The sequence below is a fragment of the Microcaecilia unicolor genome, chromosome 10 (genome assembly GCF_901765095.1).
Source record: "Microcaecilia unicolor chromosome 10, aMicUni1.1, whole genome shotgun sequence".
NCBI classification, from domain to species: domain Eukaryota; kingdom Metazoa; phylum Chordata; class Amphibia; order Gymnophiona; family Siphonopidae; genus Microcaecilia; species Microcaecilia unicolor.
Window position 1 is genome coordinate 22807610 of NC_044040.1, and position 13845 is coordinate 22821454.

The window sequence follows — 13845 nt, forward strand, 5'->3', positions numbered from 1 at the left end:
TGGACCCAGGCCCATCCCCCCCCACACTACCTGTTACACTTGTGGTGGTAAATGTGAGCCCTTCAAAACCTTCCAGAAACCCACTGTACCCACATCTAGGTGCCCCCCTTCACCCCTAAGTGCTATGGTACTGGTGTACAGTTGTGGGTAGTGGGTTTTGGGGAGGGAGGGTTAGGGGGCTGAGCACACAAGGTAAGGGAGCTATGCACTTGGGAGCAATTTGTGAAGTCCACTGCAGTGCCCCCTAGGGTGCCCGGTTGATGTCCTGGCATGTCAGGGGGACCAGTGCACTACGAATGCTTGCTCCTCCCACAACCAAATGGCTTGGATTTGGTCGTTTCTGAGATGGGCGTCCTCGGTTTCCATTATCGCCGAAAATTAGAAACGACCAAGTCTAAGGACGACCATCTCTAAGGTCGACCTAAATTTCAGGATTTGGGCATTCCCGACCGTAATATCGAAACGAAAGATGGACGCCCATCTTGTTTCGATAATACGGGTTTCCCCGTCCCTTCACAGGGCCGTCCTGCGAGGACCTCCCCAGGAAAACTTGGGCGTCCCTTTCAATTATGCCCCTCTTAGTATCACTACACACAGCAATGAAGGGAGAGGGTAAGTCGCTCAGTATCCCTGCACACAGCAGTGAGGGAAGAAAGTTGCTTATTCAATCTCCCTTCACACAGCACAAATGAGAGATAGTAACCTGCTCAGAAAACCTTTGAAAAAGAAGCCAGAAGTTGTGTTTTGGCAAGTAAGCTATGGAAGTACTGGAGGGGTTGTTATTACTGTTATCGTACCTCACTTTGAGCTAGCTGAACCTTCTCCTCTGCACTCTGCAGCTGCTGCCGAAGACCCACATTTCCACCATTTTTCAGTGTCCTTGGACTCTCTTCGATTTGGCTGTTGCCGGCTGATGCCTCAAAGGCAGATGGAGGAACACCTTGCACTTTCCTCCCTCCCAAATTATGAAGGGGAACCATCTCCTCCAAAGGGAGGGGAGAGTCCTGCAGTCCCCTCAGGTCTTCCAATGGATCCTCTGCTTGTTCTACTCCGAGTACCGTTCTCTCCTCCGTAATCTCTTCAAGTTCCTCTGCTGTAGCTTCAGTCTTCTGAGAATGATCAGATGCCCTGTAAGCATAACTCACATCAAAATAGGAACTTAACAGCTTTGCCAGTGCAAAACTGCTTCAGCTCCCTAAAGCTGTGGAAGATGAAGCAGTGTTCGTTTCCACTGACTGGGGAGGTACACTGAGGCAGGGGCGTAGCCAGACCTCAAGGTGGGAGGGGTTCAGAGCCCAAGGTGGGGAGGGCACATTTTGGTCACCACCCCACCACCGCCCCCCCTACTCCGCCATCTCCCCCCCCACTACCTCGCCACCTCCCCCCTTTGCTACCTCCCCCCTCCACCACCCACTGCCACTGCTGTAACATCTTGGCTGGTGGGGGTCCCCAACCTCCGCCAGCTGAAGACTTCTTCCAGTGCCGGTCTCTGGCGCCACTGCATTGCCTGCCCTGCTCTCTCTTCCCCTCAAGTCCGGCATACTTCTTTTAATGCTCACTAAAAGGAGCGTGCCCGACGTGAGAGGAAGAGAGAGCAGGGCAGGCAATGCGGCGGTGCCACCCGCAGACCAGCGCTGGATGAAGTCTTCAGCTGGCGGGGGTTGGGGACCTCCGCCAGCCAACCAGGGGCCCAGAGCAAATTTAGGAGGGGGCCCAGGCCCTTGTGGCCCCACCTAGCTACGCCAAAGCACTGAGATCTGTGTCAGGTAACATATCCCATGTCAAACAAGTAGGTTTGACCTCAGTGGCTAGGGTTGAGGGGCTACTAAGATATTAACAGAAAAGCTTTGTGAACAGTATGGACATCCGTAGAGTCACATGTTGTAGATACAGATTTGTTTTAAGTCTGGTGTTGATCTCCACCCTCGCACCCCTGCTCTACCTCTCACTCCTCCCCATTTGTCTAGTCAGCTTTGGGGCCCAGCTGGAAACTGCAGCAAAAGCTAAACAAACCGCATAGAAAGCAAGAACAGAGAAGAAAATGTCAGAAAATCACAGATGTTTGAAACCTATATACAACCCATTTATATTCACCCAAAAATAACTTATTTTGCTTAATAAGTCAAATGAGGGAACATCATGCCAGACTGTATCTTTACACCCAATATCAAACATATAAACGGCGAGTGACCGTACTCACTCGCAAATGCGCAGTAGAGACTTCCCTGTCTGTCCCGCCCCCGCGTCAATACGTGATGACGGGGGAGGGCGGGACAGAGAGGGAAACTGCGCGAAGGGGAGGGAACCGCCGAGGTCGCCGCCACTGGTACCCCCCCCCCCGGAGTCGCCGCTGCCGCCACCCCTCCACCCAGCCCGTCTCTTCGCTATTCAACTTATATCTCGGCAGCAGGCAGAGATCAGCTGAGCTGCCGTTGGCCTTCCTTCCCTGCCTGTGTCCCGCCCTCGCTGACGTTACGTCACACGAGGGCGGGACACAGGCAGAGAAGGAAGGCCAACGGGAGCTCAGCTGATCTCTGCCTGCTGCGGAGATGTAAGTTGAATAGCGAAGAGACGGGCCGGGTAGAGGGGCGGCGGCGACCCACCAGCCCGTTTTAACGGGCTCAACGGCTAGTTTATATATATATTTTTTTTTAATGAAACCTCAATAGCCCAGGGATAAGTCACAGACTTTTTAACAAACCATACGCAGGGCTACGCTATCAGAGGTCTCAAATTGAAAACCGGAAAAAAAGAGAAGTGGAAAACAACTCCCAAAAACTCTTCTGCAGGAGAAAAAAAAACTGATTTAAAAAAAAAAAACAGAATCAGTTAAATCTACAATACAAGATTAGCATAATGTGCCCTCAAACTGACAAACCTACACTCGGCAATTTCTCCTTACAAAAGGTTTCAAATACTGTGCACAAGAAAAATAAAGAAATGCTCTCCACTACTTATCTGAACAAAGCAGGTAAAATATTTTCCACAGTGTTGGAAACATTCAAAGTCCCAGACGGTTTTCTTCCAAGACAAACTTGTGTCGCACAGAATTTTAATCCCATTTATATTACTCAACTCTAAGGCAGGGGTGTAGCTACATGGGGCCACGGGGGCATGGACCCCCACAGATTATGCCTGGCCCCCTCTACATTTGACCCCCGCCTGCCCTGCCGCTGCATCATCAGGTACCTTGTTTGCTGGCGGGGGTCCCCAATCCCCGCCAGCCGAAGAGTCTTCTTCAGAGCCGGTTGACTCCGGCGCCTTCGTTGTGTGATCATCTGTTTCTGACACCTTACGTCCTGCACGGGGCTACATGCACGGTGCAGGACGTAAGGCGTCAGAAACAGATGATCACAAAACGAAGGCGCCGGAGTCAACCGGCACTGAAGAAGACTCTTCGGCTGGCGGGGATTGGGGACCCCCGCCACAAACAAGGTACCTGATGCGGCAGCGGGGCAGGGGGCGGGTGGTGCGGTGACGGCAGGGGGGGTTGTGGTTGCAGCGGTGGGGAGGGTCCAAAGTGACGGGGGGGGCGGCGGCGGCGGGGGAAGGCGGCTGAACAGTGCCTCCCCACCTCTGGCCCCCCTCCCACCGAGGTCTGGCTACGCCCCTGCTCTAAGGGCCCTGTTTACTAAGCAGCATTATAGGCACGTTCATGTTTTTAACAAGCTTTAACCATGTACGCGCGTTAACCATGTACCTGCCTATAATATCCCTATAGGTGCCTACATGGTTAGAGTGCTCGCTAAGTGTAGGCATGCTAAAAACACTAACGCACCTTAGTAAACGGCCCTAAGTGAGGGACAGACTCCAAACAGAAATAATTCAAACACATGCAATGCAAGTAATAAAATCAACTTGAAATCAAATAAAACAAATCACAAAAAATAAAAATCCTATCACATACAGTGGTGGAAATAAGTATTTGATCCCTTGCTGATTTTGTAAGTTTGCCCACTGACAAAGACATGAGCAGCCCATAATTGAAGGGTAGGTTATTGGTAACAGTGAGAGATAGCACATCACAAATTAAATCCGGAAAATCACATTGTGGAAAGTATATGAATTTATTTGCATTCTGCAGAGGGAAATAAGTATTTAATCCCTCTGGCAAACAATACCTAATACTTGGTGGCAAAACCCTTGTTGGCAAGCACAGCGGTCAGACGTCTTCTGTAGTTGATGATGAGGTTTGCACACATGTCAGGAGGAATTTTGGTCCACTCCTCTTTGCAGATCATCTCTAAATCATTAAGAGTTCTGGGCTGTCGCTTGGCAACTCGCAGCTTCAGCTCCCTCCATAAGTTTTCAATGGGATTAAGGTCTGGTGACTGGCTAGGCCACTCCATGACCCTAATGTGCTTCTTCCTGAGCCACTCCTTTGTTGCCTTGGCTGTATGTTTTGGGTCATTGTCGTGCTGGAAGACCCAGCCACGACCCATTTTTAAGGCCCTGGCGGAGGGAAGGAGGTTGTCACTCAGAATTGTACGGTACAAGGCCCCATCCATTCTCCCATTGATGCGGTGAAGTAGTCCTGTGCCCTTAGCAGAGAAACACCCCCAAAACATAACATTTCCACCTCCATGCTTGACAGTGGGGACGGTGTTCTTTGGGTCATAGGCAGCATTTCTCTTCCTCCAAACACGGCGAGTTGAGTTCATGCCAAAGAGCTCAATTTTTGTCTCATCTGACCACAGCACCTTCTCCCAATCACTCTCGGCATCATCCAGGTGTTCACTGGCAAACTTCAGACGGGCCGTCACATGTGCCTTCCGGAGCAGGGGGACCTTGCGGGCACTGCAGGATTGCAATCCGTTATGTCGTAATGTGTTACCAATGGTTTTCGTGGTGACAGTGGTCCCAGCTGCCTTGAGATCATTGACAAGTTCCCCCCTTGTAGTTGTAGGCTGATTTCTAACCTTCCTCATGATCAAGGATACCCCACGAGGTGAGATTTTGCGTGGAGCCCCAGATCTTTGTCGATTGACAGTCATTTTGTACTTCTTCCATTTTCTTACTATGGCACCAACAGTTGTCTCCTTCTCGCCCAGCGTCTTACTGATGGTTTTGTAGCCCATTCCAGCCTTGTGCAGGTGTATGATCTTGTCCCTGACATCCTTAGACAGCTCCTTGCTCTTGGCCATTTTGTAGAGGTTAGAGTCTGACTGATTCACTGAGTCTGTGGACAGGTGTCTTTCATACAGGTGACCATTGCCGACAGCTGTCTGTCATGCAGGTAACGAGTTGATTTGGAGCATCTACCTGGTCTGTAGGGGCCAGATCTCTTACTGGTTGGTGGGGGATCAAATACTTATTTCCCTCTGCAGAATGCAAATAAATTCATATACTTTCCACAATGTGATTTTCCGGATTTAATTTGTGATGTGCTATCTCTCACTGTTACCAATAACCTACCCTTCAATTATGGGCTGCTCATGTCTTTGTCAGTGGGCAAACTTACAAAATCAGCAAGGGATCAAATACTTATTTCCACCACTGTATAACACAGTCTTGATTATCCGCTAATCTAACCATCCAGCATATCCAACAGACCCCCTACGATGACATCATCACGTTTATTTCTATTAAAAATCTTTGTTTTAGAACAAGCACAGGTACAGTAATTATGTTTTAGTGCTCCAACTGAGAACCCATACCTTTGTTTATGTATTGTTTGAGGGGTTACCATTGTTTTCCGTAATATCCGACTTTTCACTTATCTGATAACAGGTCAGTCTCGTTTACGTCACATAATCGAGACTGTACTATACTATATAAAGACAGGGGCTGATATTTAGCAGAAGATAACAGGGCAGGAGGGGGTCTTACCCAGTTATCTTCCACTGACCAGATCACACCCAGATATCCAGGGACAGCGTTGCAGAACTATCTGGTTAGTGCCAGAGCAGTCCAGAGCCAGAGCAGGAGTTACCCGGTTAGTGGCTATTTTCAGTCTGCTAACCAGGTAAGTCTTCAGATAAAGTCATAACAACAAAAATCTGTCCTGACTTTATCTGGATTGTTATCCAGGAACTGGTCTGAATGTCGGCCGACATCCGAATAACTTCCAGCGGCCGCTGATGACTCAATTATTCAATACTGGACTAGGCCCGGCATTGAAACTCCTGGTCATTTCCTGCCTGTGGTACTCAGCTTTGCTCACTGACTGCTATAGGCTCAATATCGGGCCCACAATATAATTATATAACTCTAAAAACTCCATAACTGTCCCTATTTCAGCTCACCCTCCAAACCAGTGCGCAAGGGGCACACTCTGCTTCAAAGCCGGTGCCCATCTAGCTGAGGAACACTGGATTATCAGGCCAAAATATATCAAAGGCAGATGCTCACAGGAATAAAACAGTCAGCAGTTAAAAACCTGCTCCAAAAGCCAGGCTTTCAAACATTTTTGAAAGGCCAAGAGATCCTGAGCACAGCTCATTTCTCTCAGACATTGATTCTAAAGAGAAAGGCCGATCAGAGAGAAAGCTCTATTGCGTGTATCGTATGAGGTTCCTAACCTTTTTAGGGATCTCTTTTCAAAATCCAATGGAGATCCCCATCCTGTCCCGATCCCTTCCCACGGCATCTCCTCTCTATTCTCCCTCTCACCTATACCAATATCTGTCTGTCTGTCTCAGGGGCGTAGCCAGGCAACAGATTTTGGGTGGGCCTAGGCAAGAAGTGAGTGGGCATCAAGTGTTCTCTCCCCACCCCCACCACCACCACCAGCACCAAAAATATATCTCAGCTGGCAGGAAAATGCTTCTTTCCACCTTGGCAGTCTGCAGCAGGCATGCGCTGAAAACTGAGCATACACAAGTGCCGGTATCATGGAAAGTAGCGTTTTCGTTACCACCAGGGGGAAGTCTTCAGCTAGCGGAGCTTGGAATCCCCACCAGCTACCGCTAAACGTGTGCTACTGTTGGGTGGGCCTGAGCTCTAAGTGGGTGGGCCCTGGCCCAGCCAGGCCCACCTGTGGCTACGCCACTGGTCTGTCTGTCTCTCTCTCTCTCTCTCTCCCAGCCCATCTCCACCAGTCTTTCCCCAGACTCATCTCTCCTCCATTCACTGGTCACTTACCTCTTCTTCTGTCCCTCCATCTGCATGAGCAGCTGCCCCTTCAGCAAGCTGTTACTCTCTTGAAGAATCTGACGCTCATCCGTCAGGTGGTGACACTGATCACGGAGACACTCCAGTTCATCTGGCAGAGAGGAAGAAGAAAGGTACCTGAATCCCCATGTTTACAGGGGTTAAGCTGGAACTCAACAGGGAAACTATGACAGCCTAGTCATGAAGAGAGAAGTGTGAGGGTAGGTGCGACTGCAGACCTCTGAAATATCTGATCACAGAGGGAACAGTGTGAAGCAAGGAGAGACTGTGATTCTCCGAAATATCTGACAAGAATAGCATGAGAGAAGGAAATACTTTTGTCTTTCATATTATCTTATCATAGAGGGAACTACACGAGGGAAGGAGAGACTCAGAAACCTGACCATAGCAGGAGCAACTTGAAGCAAGGAGAGACTGCTGGACCTTTTCTTTACCAAGTCACATAGAGACTAGTGTGAAGGACTGCTGACCTCCAAGACACCTTTCCACGGAAGGAGCAGTATGAGGAAGTCTGCTCATGCATCCTGATGTCCCACAGTTGTAGCATGCTAGCAGAAAGGGCTCACTGGAATCCAAGTTTACATTTCAGAGGCTCCCTGTGAAAACCTCAAGTGGCTACACTAAAGGGAAAGAATGGAGACCCAAAATATACTATCACAGCTAAAGGAAACCCTCCAATGGAGTAATCTCTCGCTCATCCCTGCTGCCTGCCAGCAGCAAGCCACAAGTGTGACAGTTCCAATAGCAGATCCTAAATGGAGAGAAGTTGCCAGTGCCACCCCTTCAAAGGAGTAATGGAGTACCAAAATTAAAGTATCGACTGAATAAATGGTTCTTCAGTACAAACAGGGTTAGATTTCGACTTCCACACACCTTCCTTTGCCCTGGCCTTCAGCTCCCTCTGAACTTTTTCTGGATTCCCTGACATCCAAAGACCCAGTGAGCTCCCAGATGCCCAGAACCCACCTTACACTCACTTGTCCTCCTCCAGTATCTACCAAACTCCCTATCAAACATCTGCTGGGAGTCTTTGCCCTTTTCACCATGCAGTAAATTTAACCCGGTCCTCTGGACTACCAGAAGAACCATCAAATGACTCTTTGGCGGGATCCTCCGCACCCATCACAGGGCACTACAGAGAAAATGACCTCTTAGCTCCAACTTCACACAGAGACAAGAGACTTCATTTCTCTTTCCTCAATCTTGGGAGCTTCAGGTGTCAAGTTTCACGTTTATTCAGAACTTTCTACCCCGCCTACGGGAAAAACCATTGAGGCAGCTTACAAGCTAATTTAAAAGGGAAAGTATTCTGTAGACAAAACGGTAAACAATAAGAAGGGGGTAGAACTACAATATAGATAGGAAAGAGTGGGGGGGTCAAAATAAGAAGGGGTGTTGCACTTGTATTCAGAGTCACAGCGGAACCAAAAGATCCCAAAAAACAAGTGGCATCCTTAAAAAGAAAAGTTTTTAAATCAGTTTGGGAGGAGTGGCCTAGTGGTTAGAGTACCAGTCTTGCACTCCAGAAGTGGCCGGTTCAAATCCCACTGCTGCTCCTTGTGATCTTGGGCAAGTCACTTAACCCTCCATTGCTTCAGCTACAAACTTAGATTGTGAGCCCTCCTGGGACAGAGAAATATCCAGTGTACCAGAATGTAACTCACCTTGAGCTACTACTGGAAAAGGTGTGAGCAAAATCCTAATAAATAAATATCTAAGGAGTGGAGTGGCATTGCCTTAAGTGAATGGGTAACAAGTTCTGGAGCTTGAACTGAAAATATGCTGTGTCTACTATGTTGATGTATTTCCCTGTAAGTAGGTACAATAAGATGATGCGTTGCTCTAAAGGGACACGAGGGAACCTACAGTACTAAGTAGAGTAGTAGATATAGTAGTTCATTGGAAGTACATGTTTTAAATACTAGCAGTAAAATTTATATGTAATGTGGTGTGTAATTGGTAACCAGTGGTCATTTTTCAAGGATGGTGTTATATGCATATTTTTTTAATTCCTTAATGATCTTGATAGGTGTATTTTTGATGACTTGTAATCGCTGACGATCTTTAACACGGAGATCATGTATAAAGAATTACAGTAATCTAATTGGCTTATGACCGACTTTCCAAGGCACTCCGCTGGAATCTCTCTACAAGATCCCATCTGGCACGTAATTCTCCAGTGCACCTCTTAAGACTCTCCCAGAATGCTGATCAAGTCTCCTCCTGGACAACATCCCAATCCATGTGGACCTGTCCATTGTGGTCACACTTGTGGGGCAGTACCATAGCAAAATGGTTCCATTCTTTCTTTCAACCAACTTTAATCATACAGCCTGGGGCTAAAGTAAGTATTTACATTTATTTACCCCTCTAAGGGTCTCAGAATAAAGCGGCAGCAATTCAAAACAACAAAAAACATGGCCACAAGCACAGCCAAAAGTTGGAAGGGAAGGCAGACAGCCTCGGGAGCCCTGGGGATTACGGCAGCACCTGTGGTGCAAGCATACAAATAGAGATAGGGTATGGCGCACGTCAGCTCATTTACAGTATTTGTTAGGCCATCAAAAAAGTACAATTGGCTAAAACACCAGGGCCAGATGGTTTAGGGCCAGAGTTTTATAACATTTTGCATGACACCATTGTTAATCCCTTGCAACAGCTGTTTATGTGTTTGCTGTCAGATTCAGATCATGATCCTATGTGCAACCAGGCACATGTAGTGTGATCTTACTGAAACATGGGATGGCACCAGACCAGCTGAGCTCATATCAGCCAATTTCCCTCCTCAACCAAGATAACAAATTACTGGCTTACCACATTCATCCAGATCAAGTAGATTTTGTTCCGGGCTGCTGTGCTTCCATGACTTTATTGAAAGTTCTGACCGTATTACAAACAAACTCCGGGGATAGAGCCTTGATAGCAAGCCTAGATGTTAAGAAGGCTTTTGATATGGTCTCATGGCACCATCTGTTCTGGATGGGAAAATTTGGAATCTCTGGAGGTTTTGTGTCCTGAATAAAGACTGTATACTAATCCTAGCACTCAACTTATAGTCAATGGATGTCTATCTGCTGCCTTTGATCTGCAAAGGGGCAGGAGACAGGACATCCTTTGTGTAGAGCTCCAAGTGCCAGCAAGCATTTGATGAACTGAAAAAAAAGAGGCTAACTAGTGCCCCTGTATTGTCATATCCTGATTTTGACTTGCTGTACTGACAACAGCATGACTGAGCTCAGGCCATTTTTTTTTTTAATTTGTAATTTTACTGAAAGTTTTATGAACCAACAGAAAAACGACCCATATACCCTCCTTCCTCTCTTTCCCCCCACACTACTACAGGTTTATACTGTATCCAGATAGTCTTGCTTCAGTCCCCACCACTCTTCAGACTGGTCCTTTTGGTTGTGTCAAAGGGCTTCATCAAGACCACACGATGCAGTCTTTGTCTCCTCTGTGGAATATTCGGCTTCAGATTGGATTTCCACAGCTCGGCAATCTTGCATTGTGCAGCTATAAAACAGTTGGCAATACTGTTTGATCAGAACGGTCTAGTTCAGAAACTCCCATGCTTAATATTCTATTATATTCTACAAAAGCTTTGTATACCAATTGAATTCACATCCTAAGAGCCTCCACAATACAGGAATATACAAACTCAGATCTCTAACATAAACGTACATTTGCATTTGAGCATCTCAATGTAAGTCAAAGAGGTAGGTTTTCAGCACTTTCCGAAAGCAATAATAAGAAGGTGAACATTTTATCTCCCATGGTAACCCATTCCAAACTCTTGCACCTTAAAGAGAGAAGGGACAATCATAAACAGGTTTGAAGCGAATACTCTTAAAAGAAGGAAAACCAATTTGCAACGTCTGAAAAAAACCACATAGAATGTCCTGATGAAGGGATCTGAAGCAATTCTTTAAGCCCTTCCGAGATCTGGCCGAATAAGAACTTGTACACCAGGCACGCTAATTTAAAGCTAATGCGTTTCTGAATTGGTAACCAATGGAGAATCCTCATATATGGGGTAACACTATCAAACCTCCCCAGCGAACTTCTAGCGAAAAAGAGCTCAGGCCATTTGAAGCCAGGAACAAGAAGGGCAAGATCATGTAATAGCCTTTGCTATCTGAGGGTTGAGGATATCTGAACATAATGACAATTATAGCCCTTTTAGACTGAACTTCTTGCCCTGAAGTGATAGATTACTGGAAAATTCAGAGACTACCTACTGTACAAACCATTTGTTGTAAGGACAGGTCACAATTCATTTAGGTAGCTGAACACTGCAAACATTCAAGCTATGATCCAGCTCTGCCTGGCACAGTTGGCTGAATTTGACATCAAAGTACAGTACAAGCCATGATGGATGACTATCAATGTGGACATCCTATCCCTTTTTACCAGTAGAGGCGAAATCTGAAGTACAACCTGAATGACTTTTTCCAAATCTGGAGCTCAGCTGCAGAGTCAAGGGCGGTAGCTACTCCAGAATAAAGCTTGCCACAAATCATATTGTTACAGTCCAAGAATCTGACTCCATATAATATGATCTGCCCTTGACCCTGACAGAGCTAAGATCATTACAAAGGCAAGATCCAATATTAGAGCCTATAATAACTGCCCTTCAAAAGGATGGAGGCCTGACCTAAACCACTACTCTGCAGAAAGTAAAAAATATTGAAATCAGTAGAATCCGCCCCAGTTGAGGGACAGGTTGCTATACCAATGCATTTAAGGTTCAAGGGATCTTGAGGAAACACAGCTACTAATAATACTTGCTAGTCTACAGTGAGAACTTAAATTGAAATGTATTATTTCTAACCTGCCCTTTTCAAGGGCGGGGTACAAAAGAAACACACATAATCAATAAAAAATCAAAGCATACATGTAGAATATAAAAAAGAACAATATACAATATAGAATTCCAGCAAGGAGTCCCATACATGTCCATCACTTTATCCTTCAAACAGAATTATGATAAGCCTGATATAACAAGAAGTCCCTCAAACCCTTCTTAAAGCTGGGCAAGGAGGTTTTGCTTTTGAGTCCCAAGGGCAGTCTGCTCCATTCAATGGGTCCATACACAGAAAACGTACCAGACCGTGTAACCTCCAATTGAATTGCTCGAAAGCAAGCATGACCATGGAGGTCTTCTGACAGAAGACAATGTCCTGAAAATGGCATATAGAGTCTATTACTGGCACAATATACAAAAAGGTGTCCATAACTGGATCCAGATATATACTAGGTATTTGCCATCCAAAGATGTATGGCCTAAAGAGAAGACAAAATCCAAAATATAGAACAGGAAAAGTTCTCTACGATGACGAATCACAGAAGGCAAAAGTAGAGACTAATAGACGATTCACCACTGGAGACGTGAGTCCAACAGTCTTTATTATATCAGAGATAACGACCCAACACAGGCCGTGTTTCGACGCTAAAAAGCGTCTGCATCAGGGGTCAATAAATACACCAAGTAATGAATGCAAAACGAAGAGTCCTACTTGTATATGTGTTGTCAACTCACTGATCACGTAGCACCAAACAGAATATGCTGGATACAAACTATCAGAGCAAGACACCATTAAAGTGTTTTCACACCTCATTTCCCTTGGAGGTGTTGGCTATAGGTTTTACAACAAGGGAATCAGAGTCTACCATGACTGATTTGTCCAAGGGTTTGATATTCAGCAGCATTATCCACAGATATTCAATACCAGGCCATTTCTGGGCACTGGCACTGAATATGCAGGTTTAAGTAGCCAGCTATCTCTTATGTGGTTAAGTGCAATATTCAGCCACCACATAAAGATAGGAATGACTTTTATGTAATCTGATTTAACCACAAAACTTTAGCGGTTAAGTGCTGAATATTGGCACTTAACCACATAAAGTGCCAACTCTGCCCTCAGACTACCCCCAGCTTTGAGTTTAGCACTCTGTGGTGATATTCAGTGGCACTAACTGGTTAAGTGTCACTGAATATCCGTGGATAGCCCCAAAGAACCATTTTAACTGGACAGCAGCCTTTTCTGGCCAGTTAAATCACTTTGAATATTGTTCCCAAAATATACTGTCGTAGTCTCTACCTGACATCATACAGCCAAAACCATGGTAAAAGCCATTTTCAAACACTGAATAGTGCCAGAGGAAAAACTTTGAATCTGAACTGATGAAAGAATTATGTCAACTCTGTGGTATCAAGAAAAGTTGAACAACTCCTTATCAGCCCCAGGGAATACTTAGTGTGAGCATTTTAATTCCACCCTTCGTGAAATGATATGGACTCTTATGCCCAAGAAGAAGAGACTGTGAGTTGACTACTTTCCTTAAATGATAATGGCAGCCTGCTTCCTAATGTTCAGAAGGGATCCATGGTTACCGTTTTGATCTCTCAAGTGTCCAGGGAGAAGATCTTGGAGCTTCAAATCTAGATGAATGGATACTATAGCATCAATAAAGATTAACACAGGCATTCACAGTTGCCAAGATGATATCTTAGCATGTGGGAAGGGTCTGCCAAAGAAATTATGATCCTCGTCCCTGAGTTATGTTGATCAAGGTCATAGCCCTGTGTTGCTTAACGTGGGGAGTTTCCACAACCATAATAAAATCGGAGACTTGTGAGAGTCAGATCCATCTATAGTAGATAGTATATTCCAGTATTAATACACTTGACCTGAAGTGGGAGGAATCCTTTTGTGGTACATTGAAACCATG

At 45.9% G+C, this 13845-nt stretch overlaps 1 protein-coding gene across 1 annotated transcript in view; it reads right to left on the minus strand.

Moving 5' to 3' along the window:
- The window catches only part of CCDC136 (coiled-coil domain containing 136), a 53587-nt gene that overhangs the window by 19019 nt on the left and 20723 nt on the right, over positions 1-13845 (minus strand). Inside the window, exons 5-6 of the mRNA XM_030216730.1 lie at positions 7084-7204; positions 798-1128 (exon numbers count right to left, since the gene is read on the minus strand). Coding sequence (XP_030072590.1) covers positions 798-1128; positions 7084-7204 — 452 coding nt within the window. The remainder of the gene's footprint in view (positions 1-797; positions 1129-7083; positions 7205-13845) is intronic.